Below are 17,672 nucleotides of genomic sequence, written 5' to 3'. Positions count from 1 at the left end.
ATAGTGTGGACTGTGACGCAACAGTTAGTTTACATGTAAAATCCTCCACTGCTTCTTTGTCTCATTTTGTCCACCAAACGTTTTATACTGTGCATGAATGCACAAAGGTGAGCTTTGTTGACGTTATAGACTTGTTGGAGTGCTAATCAGGCATATTTGGTCAGTGCATGACTGCAAGATAATGATAATGATAAATGGGTTGTACTTGTATAGCGCTTTTCTACCTTCAAGGTACTCAAAGCGCTTTGACACTACTTCCACATTTACCCATTCACACACACATTCACACACTGATGGAGGGAGCTGCCATGCAAGGCGCTACCAGCACCCATCAGGAGCAAGGGTGAAGTGTCTTGCTCAGGACACAACGGACATGACGAGGTTGGTACTAGGTGGGGATTGAACCAGGGACCCTCGGGTCGCGCACGGCCACTCTTCCACTGCGCCACGATAATCAATGCTAACATGCTATTTAGGCTAGCTGTATCTACATATTGCATCATTATGCCTTGTCTGTAGGTATATTTAAGCACCTTTAATTTCCTTTACTTTTATCCTCTTTGTATATAATTTAGTTTTGCATGTATCATGACACATTATATTTATGTAATATTGACTGCATTTCTGATATTTGTGTGCCATGTTGTTCCAGACCACAGCAAAAATTACCTAGTGTGCCAACGAATGTAATAAATCTAACAAAAGAAGACAGCCTTAACTTGGACACAGAGATCTATACCGTTGGCCATTAAAAGCCAGTCATTTCCAGGAGTTATCTCACCTTCTGAGTAGCCTCTGATTTACTAATGGTTTCTAATGTTGTAAAAATGTGTTGAATTAATAATTAATTCCAACATTTCTGTCAACAAAGATATGCTTCAGCCTGTGACACATAGTCATTTTGATTGTAGGCTATTATAGCTAATATAGACACTTACCAAAGACTATAAAAATGGGACCCATTACCTCCCTGCTTGGCACTCAGCATCAAGGGTTGGAATTGGGGGTTGAATCACCAAAAATTATTCCCGGGCGCGGCCACCGCTGCTGCTCACTGCTCCCCTCACCTCCCGGGCGGTGATCAAGGGTGATGGGTCAAATGCAGAGAAACATTGCGACACACCTAGTGTGTGTGTAACACTCATTGGTATCTTAACTTAACTTACGTCATGTGTTGCCTTCATTATAACACTTATATACAGCTTTTCATTTTTTGCGGCTCCAGGCAGATCTGTTTTTTGTATTTTTGGTCCAATATGGATCTTTCAACGTTTTGGGTTGCCGACCCCTGCCTTAAGGAATAAAGTAGTCAATGTTGATTTTCGTACACACACGCATTTTATTAGGCAAATATGGGGAAAAAAATCCTCAAAAAAAGAAACTCTTTTGCTGGACAATAAATATTTGTAGAGGTGGGAAACATGATCGAATGAAATCTGTTTAGGAGGAGAATAAAAGAATACCAGCAGAGGACAGCAACCCTCCAAGTTCCAGATGATGCTGGGTCAGTTCTGCTCCATTGTGAAATTTGACTCTGTCCTGTAATCAAAAACATTTCACATAAAATGACACATTAAGTCTTTCATAAGATAATAAAGCGACCCCAAGAGGGACAAGCGGTAAAAATGGATGGATGGAATAAAGTATGGAAACCATAACTTATGTCTGACAGTGTGGTGACATTTTCAGGATTTAAGGTCACTTTAGAGTACATTATGTAGCTCACCCCCATAAACACATTAAACACATGTACAGTGTTGACATGACATTTTGCTGCCCCAACAGCACGTGTGTGTGTGTGTGTGTGTGTGTGTGTGTGTGTGTGTGTGTGTGTGTGTGTGTGTGTGTGTGTGTGTGTGTGTGTGTGTGTGTGTGTGTGCGTGCGTGTGTATGTGTGTGCATTAAACATCAAGCAGTAACTATTTACAACCCTGTTGGTGATCAGCAGCTTCAGTTTGAAACATTGAAATTCATGATTTTTTATGTGTTTAGTGAACCAGTACTGCCACCAAGAGGACAATAAATGCAACAACAATAGGCAGCAGGTACGTGTTGTCAGGGGAGGCAGACCATCATATTAGACGTCAATATTTTGTATTTTTCCTGTATTATTTCAATTGGTAATGTTTAAAGTATTTTTTTTATTCGCAGAATTTGCACATTTTCTGATCAAATACGTGGCAACACCTGAGATGAGGCTGATTGTAAGTAAGTAAGTAAGTAAATTTGATTTATAAAGCACTTTTCACAGATAAAATCACAAAGCGCTGTACAAAACATAGGTGAAGTAAAACAACAATTAAATTTAAAACAACAGGGGCAACATCATAAAAAGGATACAAAGTGGATTAGTTAAAAGGTGCATTAACTAAACGTTTTACTAAAAAGAAGTTTTCAAATCGTTCACAAATGCATGGCCCGTTTTTGTCAGTATGTCGTTAGTATGTTTGCAGAAACATTTATCATATATTACATACTATAACATATCATGTATTTATTGTAAGTATGACATCATTACTGCAGATACCATTGATTTTTTTTTTTTAAATGGTAAAGACACCTTTTTAATCATGCTTTTTATTGATTATTTTAAACCCTTCAAAAGGTTCTTAGTTGTTGTTCTATTTTATTCATCGTTATTATTACTACTATTATTATCAATAAGTTATGTATTCATTTAATTATTTATTAATTAAATATATATATTTACATATATTTAAAAATAATTGTATATATATTTTTTAGATTCCATACATGTTTAGTTATTCTCCAGTGTTTTTCTCTATCTCAGTGCCATGTCTTACTGTCAATAGTGCTCTGTGTGTGTGTGTGTGTGTGTGTGTGTGTGTGTGTGTGTGTGTGTGTGTGTGTGTGTGTGTGTGTGTGTGTGTGTGTGTGTGTGTGTGTGTGTGTGTGTGTGTGTGCGTGCGCATGTTCGTTTTACTGGTGTAAAGCACTTTGTGTTTCCTTTTGCATAAAAAGTGCTACATAAATCAAGTTTGGTTGATTATTTTTGTTCAATTACACACAGCACAGTAGTCTGGCTCAGTGTGAAAGGTCGTACAGTATGCAAGCTGGTAGGTGCTTATTGCTGCTGTCTTTCTACAGAAAGTCAAAGCGACATGGACTTTTTATAAGTTTTATAGAAAAATAATTTTCACCGACATTGAATGATTCTCTAATTTTCTCTTGTTATCCTTTTAATGAGCAACTTTTAATAACATAAATTAGAGCACAGACAGAAAAAAAAAAAAAAAAATCCAGATTATTAATAATTGAAATGCAATTATTCTAGAATATAAAGTAAAGGAAAAAATATTTGGACACTGACAGAATATTTATTTTGCCTTAATACACCACACTATTTTTAAAAATAAGTAATGTCATTAAAGCAGGTGTGTCAAACTCATTTTCACGGTGGGCAGTAACTTTAAACATAGATTAAGGGCCATCTTGATTAGCAAACATTCTCCATCTGTTCCTACCTTACAATGTAGCCCTATACTTCCTCACACACACCCACACCCACACCCACACCTAGACTCAATCCACAAAGGGTACTTATCTTATTTTTTCTATATACTATGTTTAATTTTGTTTGTTAATTTACTGCTTTAAGTGAGAACCTTGCATAAGACTTTTTGAGTTTCTTTTCTCACCTGCAATTATTTCTTGTTACGTATTTCTCATTACTTGTCTATTTTGTTTTGTTTGTGTTTGTTTTTTTACAATGTTATCTTTTGTACTGTTTATATTGTGTGAATAAATAAATAAATAAAATAAATAAAAAACGCATTGGCAAAAAAAAGGGTGATCAACAACACTGCTCCCACTGAAAGAGAACGTAAGTGTTAACCCTGTAAAAAGAAAGTCTAAGTCTAATACCATTTTTGTGTTTCTTTGAGGTTCTGGTATGATATTGTTGAAAATAGACGTATAGCCATGTTTGGGAAGTCTACTCTTAGTTTCAGCAGATACGATATGCTTTGAAATGCATCATGTATGCAGCCCGTCTGTCAAATTTCACAAGCCTTGTGGTCCTTGAGCCAAAAAGTTCGCCTACCCCTGTCATAAACATACAAAAACAGTATCAGGACTTGTCAATATTTTAATTTGGGTGGGGTGTAAAAATTGTATTTTCCTTTGGGCGGGGCGGAGGGGTACGCCAGCAAATAATTAAAGTAAGTAAAGACTTACACATCTTTGTTCAACATGTGGTTGTTGTACTGCAGTACTGGTGGAACACTTTCCTCATCATCAGGCACCTACAATTTAAATAATATAATGTTTGACTGCATCATAGAGGAAAGTCAGACATTTGGCTCACTAACCTCCCAGTAGACTTCATCGTCAAAGCAATTGTCATCAGCTGGATCGCCCCAGATAGGTAACCTTAAAATAAAACCTGCGCCGACAGCAAAGACATCCTAAACTTGGACCAAAACACCTTTGCCGCATTCGCCATCAGTGTCCACGTACCAACCATGATGCCTCCACCTACACCAAAGCAGACGGCCACACATATGCCCGCGGCCTGGTGACCCCCCTGCCTCGTCGGTGTCATGTCTTCAAAGTCACCATCAAAGTCAAAGGTGTTTTTCAGTCTTCAATGACAAATTCAATAAACACACGGTGACACACATTACTACTGCACTTGTGGACTGCCGTTTTCCTCTTCACTCACCCTTCTTTCCCATAAACAGACTCGGACGCGGCTGCAGCAGTAATGGCTCCCACAATGCCACCGATAAGACCAGGCATGGCGTGAAGGTTGTGGATTCCACACGTGTCCTGGATCTTTAGGTGCTTCTCCATGAAGGGCTACACAAGAAACATTACATCAGGACTAGACTATAAAACATTCCAAACAAGATGTAAAAAAAAAAAATAAAAAGCAGTGGTACTTCAAGTTCACAGGGATGTAACGATAGGAAATAACACAAATTAATAGGCACATTGTTAGAAAACCCACTAGTTTGGATATTTTTTGTTTTTTATGCTTCACTGATCATGTTTAAGTCTTATTATTTAATCAGTTTTTATGTAAAAAGTGAACAACAAATAAAATATATTATTATTATTTCTGGCGAGCATTGTGTCGTACTCTATTCAACAGTCCTTGAACGTAAAAAAACAAAACCTCTTTCTTTTCTTCTGAGTATAGAACGATCATACTAAGAGACACTAAGAGAGCACAGCCTGTAGGTTCAATGTGCACAATTGAATAGATTAGTTGCTCAGACAGCAATGTTTTTACATAAATTTAGATTAGGGTATGTTGTTTCTAAATGGGAAAATATGTTAATATCTCTTGTTTTCATGTTAGCATTTAAGCTAGCGAGCGGGTGCTGGTCAGTCTGTGAGTTTATCAAAGTGCAGTTATCAATCACGGTTTTTCGAGTTTTTCCTGCAATTATCATTAATACCATTAATATTTTGGGGCGGCGTGACTCAGATGGTAGAACAGCCGTACAGCAACTTGAGGGTTCCTAGTTTGAGTCCAGCTTACGCCATCCTAGTCACGGCCCTTGTGTCCTTGGACAAGACACTACACCCGCCTTGCTCCCGGTGCCGCTCACACGTGTATGAATGTGAATGAAGGGGCCAATGGAGGGGCCGTAAGCGCAAATTGGCATCCATGCTTCTGTCAGTCTACACCAGGGCAGCTGTGGCTACAAATGTAGCTTACCACCATCATAGTGTGAATGAATGATGGGTTCTCAGTTCTCTCTGTAAAGCGCTGAATGTCTACAAAATCCATTATTATTAGTAGTAGTACCTCTCTAGTACCTCTGTTAGTAATCTGTTCCAAAATATTAAACATTGTACAAAAACTGAGGATATTTTGCCTTATAGAATTTTTGTAAATCTATTTCTTTTCCAGACATACAATTTTAAATATCAACACAAAACACATTTTATAGAGAACTAAAAAGTACTCGGAGAGTGCAGACCTCCGCCAGGCCCTATATCCTAAAAGTAAAGAAGGCCTGAATTCAGAAAATCGTCACTATTTCTTATCCCATTTCCTGAAAGTTTCATCAAAATGTGTCCAATACTTGTTGAGCTATCTCAAGAGGAATTAAAGACATGGAGTGAACACAGTCATCAACTATCTTTGTCTCTACGGGGTCGTTGGCATACACACATTAAGAAACGTAAACATTAAGGTAACGCAGCAAAAATGGTCTGGATTAGCCCCAAACTCTAATCAGTTATTCTTTATAACACTTTGGACATTTTCTTAAAGTTTCATTAAAATCTGCCAATACCTTTTGGAGGTATTTAACATTACTAACGAACAAACCAAAGGCAATTATTACATAACCTCCTGGCAGACGTAATAATCGTAGTTTTACCTGCAGAAAACTACGTAAAATACACTTTTACCTCGATTGGAGACTCTTTAGATTACCTTTGCACTTTGCTAGGAGTTATTTTCTTGATTTCAATAGTGTTTAGCACCTTTTTTAACACGCACTACTGCCTTTGGCCTCATGATAGCTTATTTTGCATTTATACTCAATAAAAAACAACAGAGACAGAGTCGCCAACACTTGGGGTTCTTTGTTTGGGAACTCGATTCCACGGAATAATACATGGCACACAGACTAGTTTGCTTTGTTTTGTTTGCCCGTATGTTAAACGAGAGTGTGCAAAAACCGGGGCATAATTTTGGCAAAATTGTTTGTCAAAAACCAAATCATACGAAAAGTGGAGCATACAAAAAAACGAAGCGCTACTGTACAAATAGTTATACACTAATGTACAAAACAACATATATATAATGCACAGAGCTCTGACGAATGTACTTGTTTTGACTACTTCCTGGCTATAAAGACCAGTTATTTTGTATAGTGTAGACCAGGGGTGCCCAAACTTTTTGCCTCCAAGGGCCAAAGTGAAAATGTGCCAATCGGCTGCGGGCCAAACACAGCGATTTTAGTCGTGACATATAAACAGTCTAATGTAAATAATTCAGTTATTTTAATTAGTGCAAAAAATGAATGGATGGCAACTAGTTACCCTTGCGGACATGCCACCAATGATTGTGTGAGCTTGAGAGAGGTCAATTTGAACATGTATTACATTTCAGAAGCCAACCTTTTGCCAATGTTGGCTCGCGGGCCCCATTTTGTAACACTAATACTAGATCATTAAGTACATACTCTTGTTCTTGTGGTTCTCATTGGGCTAAATTTGGGACCCCGGGCACTATATTTGGTGTTGCTATTACAATAAGTTCCTTGAATCCTTAGTAAAATTAAGTTTGCATCTAAGTGTATGGTGCCTCTCTAAAACAATAAAAACAGGCACATTTAGACACATCTTCTCATATGTCAGTATCAACATATTTAGTCCTTACTTTTGCTACATCCCTCAGCCTCACATATAAATCCATTTGGTGGACAAAGGGTTGTTTATGCTTTTGTCAAACAACACTAAAGATGCTGTTTGTTGGGAGTCTTTTTTGTCAAGAGTCTTTTAAAGTGCAGAACAGGCAGAGTGTTCTCACACCACAGTTCCATTTTGTTGCAATCTAGCTGTCCGGAAACACAGGATACACATATTTTATCAACATGGTGAATTTGCTTGCAGAAGTAACTCGCTAATAAGTGTGCCTGCAGTTTGTAGGCGCTTGCATGCCGCATACCCACACAGACTAGACTGACACATTTTTCACACCAAAATGCCATGACAATCCGTAACAATTTACAGTACATCAATTGTTTGGATTAATGCAATTTATGATATATTTCCATTATTTTCCTCTGAGAAAATATTACTTCCCATTACTTAAATTGCATTTTAAAATGTCATTACTTTCCAGGTTTTTATGACCTGGAAAAGGAACTCTGTAGTAGGTAACACACCTGACTTTTGGTTTGCTGGTGCGGGATCAATTTAATTCAGTGACTTACCCACCAATTGACAATTTAGAGCAGGGTTCGGCAGCCCAAAATGTTTAAAGAGCCATTTTGGACCAAAAATACAAAACAAAAATCTGTCTGGAGCCGTAAAAAATTAAAAGCCTTACATAAGTGTTATAATAAAGGCAACATGATGTAAGCGTCTATATTAGCCTACTATCAAAGGCTGACGCTAATCTTCGTTGAGACACATTTTTTCAACATTGGAAATAATTAGTAAAATGGAGGTTTCTCACAGGATGAGATAACTTCTGGAAATTACTGGTTTAGAATGGCCAAAGGTATAGATGTGTGTATCCAAGTTTAAGGAAACTGCATGCTGTCTTCTTCTAATGGATTTATTACAATCTTTGCAAGCTGCGTAATGTTTGCTGTGGTCTGGAACAACATAGCACACAAAAAACTATGAGAAATTTAGCCAATATTGCATACAGATAGTGTCATGAGACATGCAAATATAGATTAGATACATACAGGACATAAGTAAAGGAAATTAAATGAGCTCAAATATACCTACAAATGAGGCATTATGATGCAATATGTAAATACAGCTAGCCTAAATAGCATGTTAGCATTAATTAGCTTGCAGTCATGGATTGACCAAATATGCCTGATTAGAACTCCAACAAATCAATAAAATCAACAAAGCTCTCCTTTGTGCATTCACGCACAACGTAAAACGTTTGGTGGACAAAATGAGACAAAGGAGTGGCATAAAACACGTTTTTCTGTGGCAGCGTCGGAAAAAGTTGTACATGTAAACTAACTACGGTGAGTTCAAGAACCGCCAAAATCAGTAGGACAAAACGGCGCTCGCCAAATGCTCTCATCAGTGAAGCATGTTTAGTATAAATAGTGGGATTTCTAACAATTAGGAAGGTTTATGTTATGTTTGTTCTCCTACAGAAAATATATTAAAACAAAAAAAAATGTTTTCTTCATCTTTTTCCATTTTTACACATCTCTGAAAGAGGTCCAGGGAGCCCCTAGGGCGGCGCTAAAGAGCCACATGCAGCTTTAGAGCCGCAGGTTGCTGACCCCCGATTTAGAGACTCCAATTAAACTAACATGTTTTATAACTTTGGAAAACAACACAAGTACCTCATAAAAACCACACAAACACAGGGAGACCATGCAAACTCAACACAGACATGTGAAGTTGAGAGTTTAAATTTGGAACCAAAAACATCCCTGATTAATTACTTTAAGATCTTAAGTCCTAAGACAGTTGATCAAAACAGAGTGAAGAATACCGTGAGGAAGATATATCCCAGCGTGGAGATGACACCACAGCAGAAGCCAACTATTAGAGAGCCGTAAGGCATCAGCATAAACTCTGCTGCAGTTCCAACTGCCACACCTCCAGCCAGAGTGGAGTTCTGGATGTGAACCTGTAAAGCAGAAGAAGAAACTTGCTTCATAAACACTTGATTATGGTACAAAAAATGGTTTTCATTCTTATCAGAGGATGTTACCATGTCCAGTTTGCCATGCTTCTCAAAGAGGCTTGAGATGGCCACAGTGGTGAGCACTGTTGCTGCCAAGGCCAGGTAGGTGTTAATGGCAGCCCTGTGCTGCCCATCCCCATGGTCAGTGATGGCTGAATTGAAACTGGGCCAGAAGATCCACAGAAAGATAGTTCCTACCCATAAGAACAGCGGGGCGGAAAATCACAAAGTCCCTCACAGAAGGAATACAGTAAAGTTGTGCAGCTTCATCTCATACCTACCAATCATAGCGAAGACATCTGAGTGGTAGACCGAGCCCTGCAGACGACTGCTCTGGTCTAAGTTTGGTCGATAGAGCATCCACGAGATGGCAAGGCCGTAATAAGCCCCGAATGTGTGGATCACCATGGAGCCTCCTGCATCACGGGCCTTTAGGGGATACCATGCACTATTTATTGTACATATTTTTAAGGGGTGAGAAATACTGCATGTATAGTAGTACCTCAATTTAAGAGATTGATTGGTACTGTGATAGAGCTCTTAACTCAAAACACTTGGATCTCAAATCAATGTCTACTACTGAAATGAATTTAATTATCATGTTTTAATATGTAACACACCTTTAAAAATAAGACAATATAATCTATTACAAACAACTACAGTAGTCTTATAGAGTAATGCAGTAATATTGTACAGCATTTACTTCAGAGAGTTGACTTCTAAGGTATCTCTTTTCAGTCAAACACACCATCGGCAGCGTTTCCATATTTGAATGGATAATTATTTGCATTAAGATATGATATGTACATTCATGGCTAGCGTTATTGACTCATTCTGCTTCAGTTTAGTGCAGACTAGCAGCAATACGCTTCAAGTGCTATGTCAAGTTGGCAGCATGCTCAATCATGTTTTTGTGTATTTTTTATTTTTTAATTCAAAGAATATAATCTGCTTCTTCTTCTCAGCACGGTCCTTTACACTCACTTTATTCCTTCCCATGGTTGGAAAAAGTTATGTTGATCACTCGCTAAAAGCTAATGCTAGCGAGTAAGACCGATGTTTTGGTCGGATCGTACATCTACGAGATGCTTTTAACAAAAGTGTTTGCTTGCAGAACAATTAACGGAGAGACAGCTCTTACCTCAAAACACTCTTTAATTTGGACACTCTTAAGTTGAGGTAGATCCATGCACAAAAAGAGACACTACTGTAAACATAAGTCCAACTTACATGTATGACACTGAGGATGATATATTCCTCCACGGCAAACAACGTGACGCCAAACAGAGTCAATACCATCAGCTGAACTGGACTGACTTTACCCAGCACGGCTCCATAAGCAATTAAGCAGCCCGCCACACAGAAATCTGCATTAATTAAGCTTTGAGAAGGATAAAAAAATAGAAATAGTTAATCACTGTTCATCTGAAAAGCACAAGCTGAGCATAATGCCACTACATTCCAATAGCATCATCATTTTTCTGAAGTGTGAAGTCTCTGTTTACGTTATCTGACCAGTCAACCGTTAAAAACCGCTATTAGAGCTAACGTATCCCTATGGGAACGTTGGACTGGTTTCTCCAGCATCACTTGTTTTCTTTGTGTGGAAACCATGCAGGTGGAAACATATTCCATCAGAGACTTTTTTGTAATAATACAAAACAACTATGTGTCACTTGACTGTATATTTACAAATAGCTTGACAAGGTTTATTAGTTTTAGACGTGTTTACCAAATTCAACATGTCCGAAAAGGAGTATAATGAAACACATCTTATTTAATCCTACAACGCTGTCTTAGCTGGAGGACGAAACACAGACCTCTCGATTCCTATTTTGATCTTTCCATCGGTCCAGTCCAGGGAGTGGAACCAGCCCTGCATGAGCAGCGCCCATTGGATGCCGAAAGCTGCGATGAGGAAGTTGAAACCCACGGCACCGAAGCTGTAGCGCTTGAGAAAAGTCATCAGGAAGCCAAATCCTACAAAGATCATCACATGGACATCCTGGAAACCTTAACCAGAGATTATGTTTGACGTTGAAGGGACAGAGAATAGCACAAAAAGATAAATTAGTGTGGTTTATTTACAAACAGCAAAGAACCGTATTGACCAGAATATATCACACCTCTTTTTTAATTATGAAATTAAGTAAAGAAGTTATTTATCTCATCATAAGTGACTTGCCTAGTTATGAAGAAAACGGTTGTATTACCACAATACTGATTGTAATGTGTAAAATGTGTAGATACGGAGTACAAGGAGTGAACATATGTGTTTTTAAATTGAAATTGTTATGAAATGGAAAATGGGTAGAATTAAATAAGCATTGCTTCTTCCTACCCTTTTTTGGACATGTTGTAAAGACATTCTAAACATTACAAAATGGATGCATGTGATGCATCATTTTGAAACTATTTTTGTTCAAATATTACTAATCTGAATCTTTTTTCAAGTCCTGTTTATATTATAGGGGGAAAGACTTGTTTAAAATGAAATATAGACAAAAAATGATAGGCCGCAATTGTTCTCACTTTTCACTGACTCTGCTTCATTGATCGCAATCATCTTAAAACGTGCATTATCATGCCTCCTCTGTTTGCTAACACTTTTTCCAGTGTCACGGTTGCATCTATTAGTCTCTACTGTGTGTGAGTGACAGAAAGAAAGGCTGTGCCTCGCTCAGGGGGAAATTGTTTGGCCCCATCGGTTGCAATGCATGTATAAATCTCTAGACTGAATAAAAGACACTGTTTTCTTTTCTACGGAAAACAACTTATATTTGGGTCAATACTGAAGTAGCCCCTTCTGTATCATGACACGGAGTTCTCTATTGTCATCATCCATCCAAATCTCAAGTAAATGAATGATCAAAATAAAGATTCAAAAGTCACATGGATTCAAACCAAATGCAATGAAACTTCAAACAAATGCCTTTAAAGTGGTGCAATTAACAATACAACCCATTTTGCCCCCAAAAGTCTTAACAGCTGGTATTGAGAATATATTGCTGTAATTTGTTAGTCAAAAATAAAAAAACTCACTTGCATTTTCATTTCCTTTGGATTTAATATAGAAGCTTTAATTTAAAAAAGATCCTGCTTACACAAAGAGTTAATAGGTGTACAGACTATATATTTACGGTAGTGTTGTAACGATACCAATATTTTGGTACAGGTACTAACATTTTTTCGGTACTTCTCTAAATAAAGGGGACCACAAAAAAATGGCATTATTGGCTTTATTTTAACAAAAAATCTTAGGGTACATTAAAGATATGTTTCTTATTGCAGTTAAGTCCCTAAATAAATCAGTGAACATACTAGACAACTTGTCTTTTAGTAGTAAGTAAACAAACAAAGGCTCCTAATTAGTCTGCTGACATACTGTATGTAGTAACATATTGTGTTATTTATTATTCGATTATTTTGTCAACATTATTAAGGACAAGTGGTAGAAAATGAATTATTAATCCACTTGTTCATTTACTGTTAATATCTGCTTACTTTCTCTTTTAACATGTTCTATCTACACTTCTGTTAAAATGTAATGATCACTTATTCTTCTGTTGTTTAATACTTTGCATTAGTTTTTGATGATGCCACAAATTTGGGTATCAATCCGATACCAAGTCATTACAGGATCATACATTGGTCATATTCAAAGTCCTCATGTGTCCAGAGACATATTTCCTGAGTTTATAAACATAATATAAATTAAAAAAAAACGAAAGATGTCGTGATGCCAAAAAATATCGACGTAATCATAGTAGTATTGACTCGATACGTGCTTGCACTTGATATCATTACAGTGGATGTTAGGTGTCGATCCACCAATGGCGTTTGTTTACATTGTGACGCCGGTGAGCTACAGTGTGTAGTGAAGCATATTTAGCTATTCCTCGTCCTGCAGGGATGATACTTGTAAGAAACTTACTTTATTTGTCGCCATGGAGACAAGGATTAGTGATTTAGAAATAGCTAAAACACTGCCGACGGCGGATGGACGTTAGCCGCTAGCTAGCTAGCCATGTCTTAAAGCACCTCTTCCTGAGGGCGTTTTAGTGTTATAACTTCACCTTTATCTTTAGTTTTTAAGCCAAAATGCGTCCATTCTCCCTTTTCTGTCTGCACACTGTGTCTGCTTGTAAGTACTCCGTGACTGTGTGCCGCCGAACATGCTCGTCTGCTCGTAAACCAGCAATGACACGACGTGACTTCGACGCAGGCGGTGCGGGACCAGTACTTTTCAGACACGGTATCGTACCGAAAGTGATTCATTAGTATCGTGGTCCTATACTAATACCGGTATACCGTAGAACCCTAATTTACGGTTGTTTATATTTTGAACAAAACACGGCCCTGCGATGAGGTGGCGACTTGTCCAGGGTGTACCCCGCCTTCCGCCCGATTGTAGCTGAGATAGGCTCCAGCGCCCCCCGCGACCCCGAAGGGAATAAGCGGTAGAAAATGGATGGATGGATGGATATATAAACACAGGCCTTGTGAAGCAATGGGAGCTGATAAAGAGTAAAACATCAATACAGTATATGTTTTGAAAACATATACAAAACATATGTGCAATAATAAAAAAAACAGGTTTGCTAATTAATCCACAAAATTAATAAAATCACAAGCTGATGCAATGTTATTGAAAAAAATAAGCTGCAACATTCTAAAAAAACTGCTGTGCATTCTGGCATGGTAGGAATTATTTTGAGTTTGAATAAGGGGCTGATGTATTCGTTAATTTATGGATCATTTTCTGCCGTGCCTTGCCTAGTAACTACAGTAACTCTCTCAGGTGGGCCCTGGTGTTACATAATCAAAGCTTATTGGCTTAATGGCCAGGCAGACCATTCTCTATCAACACAGACATGCTTTCAAAATAAAACACCTGTCTCTGGGTATATTTTCAAATATGGACATGCCGTTATGCACATCAATGGTGGGAGTTGGAACACTATCTGCCTTGTTTGCCAGTCTGAACCCTATTTTTGTCTCAGTCCACCTCATTTATGCAGAGGCAGTTTTTACGATGGGCAATGTGGGTGACCGCCCAGGGTGCAATCTCCCCACTCAAAAAAACTTGCCACTTCTCTTCTAGACTACCACTCTAATGAAACACGGTGCCTAATAAAAGACTGACATGGAGAATATAATTTTTTTCCACGTCAAGTTAGTTCAGTGGGCACTGGGGCATCCCATATCACTATGGTGTTTTTTCTTGTGCCTGAGGACGAGCTCAGAGTTCATAATGGACAAAAGTGTTTTCAGGCTAAAGCATATCAATACGTATAGCTGAGGTCCACTTTGTCACAGGAACGTCTTTCTGGACTTGCCATCATCAGCAACATCATGCGTTTGTACAACAGATTGTGTATGATGATGTAATGATTAGATTTTGCATCAAATAAGCTAGAAAAGTCAGGTTTTAGATTGCACTTTACGCCTGTACTATCTATTTCAAATTATATTTATTTTATTCATCTTTGTGTGACAAAGGTTTTGTACGATTTACATTTCTATTTACGTTGACATACTGTATTTACTTTATCTTTTTGTATTTAAGATTATAGATGATAATATATTGTGTTTGTCCGTTGCTGATTCTGGGTTGGGGGTTAGGGGGGGGCTCAGAGGGGTTCTCTTGCTCAGGGCGCCAAACAGGCTCGGACCGCGTCAGCTTTCATAAACCAATTCTCGAAACTAAACGGATACCAGCATAACCCAGTGTCATTTACAAAACATGTCAACAGCTATCTGAATGGTACAATATGTTTTCACTATAAAATATTTGACGAAATTGTGACAAACAGCAGAGTAAAAACTATTAAAACCCACATTTACAGAAGTCTTTCACTGCCTCACTTAACAAAATGACTCCAACTTGCAACTTGATTTAATAATATTGCTCTCAACACATTATTTATCAAAGGGATATGTTTTATTAATTGTTATAGTGTGGTTTATGTGAAACATGTTGCAACTGGATATTCACAGAAAACAAGCACCAGTGGATGGCACCCACATAGGTCATTATTATATCAATATGTATACACAAGTAGCTTGTTTTTATCTCATCCTGAACTGGTTTTAAATGCAGAAGGTGTGTTTATAAAATTGATACTTAAATAATTTAATCTAGAGCAGTTATTCCTTAACTTTTTCAACCAAGTACCAACTTAGAAAACACTTGGCTCTCCAAGTGCCACCATAGAGACCAACATTAAAATACAGTGGCATATTAGGCCTAAGTAATAATTAAAAACAAAACAGAGGTTTTATTGAATAACTATATTTAATATTTTGACTACTGTAACATTACACACGGTTTGAACAGTAACACTGTGTTTGTTATTAGAAAATAAAACACTGTACATTAATCAAGTGATTCTTTAGCATACCACTAGTGCACAGGTGTCAAACTACAGGCCCGTAGGCCAGATCGGGCCCGCCACATATTTTAATGTGGTCCGCAAAAGCCTAGAAATAATGTGCGTACTTTAATCTTTGTTATTAGTTTTATTCATTGTTTCCACTTTGACAGAAAAAAATGTATGTAATGCATGAAATTGTATATGTTTTAAACGTTTAGTATCTGCTCATAGACCAAATATTTATTATTAGAAGTGAGAATCTTTCTCACGATTTGATCCAATTCCGATTCTTGGGGTGACAATTTGATTCTGAATGAATTCTTGTTTCAAACCGATTGTCGCAATGTATTATTTTGTATAAATATTAATAAAACTTTTACAAAACTGGTTACAATTTTTTTAAATAGATTGTTAAAAAAAACTTTTAAGTAGACTTTTGAAAATTATTATTTAATTTAGAATGGAAATAAATAAGAATTGCGGTTCGAATGTGTATCGATTCTTGAGCACCCCTGATCATTATATACCGTATTTCAATTCCTTAGAAAAAATAAAAACTTAAATATCTGCTTGTCTCACCTTGACATATGATTTCAAAGCAAGCTATCCATCATTTTTTATGTACAAAAAATTAAATAATCAAATGCATAGGAAATTGTGTAATAGTATAATCTATATTGACACATTCACAGGTACAAGCGTCCCTCTGAAGGCAGTCTTAAATGCAACGTGGCTCTCAATGAAAACGAGTTTGACACCCCTGCACTAGTACTACATGTACCAAAGTTTTAAGAATCACTGATCTAGAGAGTGACCCAATCTGACAACCATGACATTGTTTAAAAAGAGCAAAGTCATCACTTACTTGGATATCTGAAGTAGAAGTCATTGTCAATGTCACTGGATATATTATGGGCTTTCTTGTAGTCTATCCAGTGTGGATCCGCCTCCTCGTTATAACGGATAAAAACTCCAAACAAGATGATCATGGCTGTTTGCCACACGATGCACACTGCTGGAAGACTTAAACGGATATTTGTATTTTTGGAGCGGTCACAAAACTCCCTGAAGCTTTGAACGCAGCCCATCTTGGAGGATAGCTTGGTCGTTATTCAGTATGTCCTTTGGAAAAGTACAGTACCTGCCTGAGTGAAAGTCACCAGCATCATCAGCTCGGTTGAGGGTAAGCCAAGATGAGGACACACCCACAGTTACTCCCTCTACTGTAGTTCTGCAAATCTCACGTGTTAATGCAACAGAACACACAAATTGATTATAACACATTCTCAATTTGTTGCTAGAATTCATCACTCACTACTGATGCTGAAATAACATAACTGGAAGTATCACCAAATATATAAAGTGATGAGGAATCTTTACAAGTATGCTCTAACTGGGACAAAAATCTGCAAGTTATAAACATGGAAAGAAGACATACTGTTAGGAAATAGTCTTGCAAACTCCTCGCCGTGCGGCAATGGAGGTTGCATGAGGGGGAGGTAGGGGTTCTCATGAGTTCTGCACGAGTCAGACCCTGTGAAGCATTCACTGTAAATAACATTTTCCACAAGGTATTAGAAAGGTGCTTGACAGGTTTGACTCAGTCATCCATTGCCGCACAGGGTTCAAGGTGAACACGAGTGTCCACTGGCTGGCACTTTTTGTGTGTCAGAGACAAAAGTTATCCCTTTAACCTTTTTTTTAAAATGAGTAAAATATGGAAAAACTAAAATTTAAACATCTGTATGCCTACACGACATTAAAAACTTTTAAGCGATAAGTATGCAGAGTTAAATTATGTAATGAGTAGGGCTGCAACAACTAATCGATTAAATCTATTAAAATCGATTATAAAAAATAGTTGGCAATTAATTTAGTCATCGATTTGTTGGATCTATGCTATGCGCATGCGCAGA

The 17,672-nt window shown here is 37.6% G+C and overlaps 1 protein-coding gene and 1 long non-coding RNA gene across 3 annotated transcripts in view; one reads left to right on the top strand and one right to left on the bottom strand.

Annotated features, from left to right (window-relative positions):
• Window positions 1–5,080, top strand: part of LOC133612499 (uncharacterized) — a 34,978-nt gene extending 29,898 nt beyond the window's left edge. The window contains exons 5-8 of one of the 2 annotated variants that reach the window (XR_009816126.2): window positions 1,993–2,045; window positions 2,152–2,212; window positions 4,469–4,592; window positions 4,704–5,080. This is a non-coding gene — a long non-coding RNA (uncharacterized lncRNA). Of the gene's footprint in view, window positions 1–1,992; window positions 2,046–2,151; window positions 2,217–4,417; window positions 4,593–4,703 lie in introns of both variants that reach the window. The other variant, XR_012050638.1, reaches the window with a different exon arrangement.
• On the bottom strand, window positions 1,316–16,923 carry rhcgb (Rh family, C glycoprotein b). The gene is made up of 11 exons (XM_061969951.2): window positions 16,622–16,923; window positions 11,200–11,392; window positions 10,610–10,760; window positions 9,661–9,808; window positions 9,407–9,573; window positions 9,185–9,322; window positions 4,685–4,821; window positions 4,480–4,604; window positions 4,332–4,405; window positions 4,198–4,265; window positions 1,316–1,539 (listed from the first exon to the last, which is right to left on the bottom strand). The coding sequence occupies exons 1-11, from the start codon at window positions 16,842–16,844 to the stop codon at window positions 1,506–1,508; spliced, it is 1,458 nt and encodes a 485-aa protein (XP_061825935.1). The 5' UTR covers window positions 16,845–16,923; the 3' UTR covers window positions 1,316–1,505.
• Window positions 16,924–17,672: the final 749 nt, after the last annotated feature.

The sequence above is a fragment of the Nerophis lumbriciformis genome, linkage group LG10 (assembly GCF_033978685.3).
Source record: "Nerophis lumbriciformis linkage group LG10, RoL_Nlum_v2.1, whole genome shotgun sequence".
Taxonomy (NCBI): domain Eukaryota; kingdom Metazoa; phylum Chordata; class Actinopteri; order Syngnathiformes; family Syngnathidae; genus Nerophis; species Nerophis lumbriciformis.
This window is presented reverse-complemented; position numbering and strand designations above follow the sequence as displayed.

Excerpts from the sequence above, each read along its gene's own strand:
- rhcgb (XM_061969951.2), bottom strand. The coding sequence starts at position 16,844 with ATGGGCTGCGTTCAAAGCTTCAGGGAGTTTTGTGACCGCTCCAAAAAT. Across the intron at positions 4,605-4,684 it reads TCTGTTTATGGGAAAGAAGG|ACTGAAAAACACCTTTGACT; the intron begins GTGAGTGAAGAG and ends TTGTCATTGAAG. Across the intron at positions 1,540-4,197 it reads CACATGTTGAACAAAGATGT|GACAGAGTCAAATTTCACAA; the intron begins GTAAGTCTTTAC and ends TTTTGATTACAG.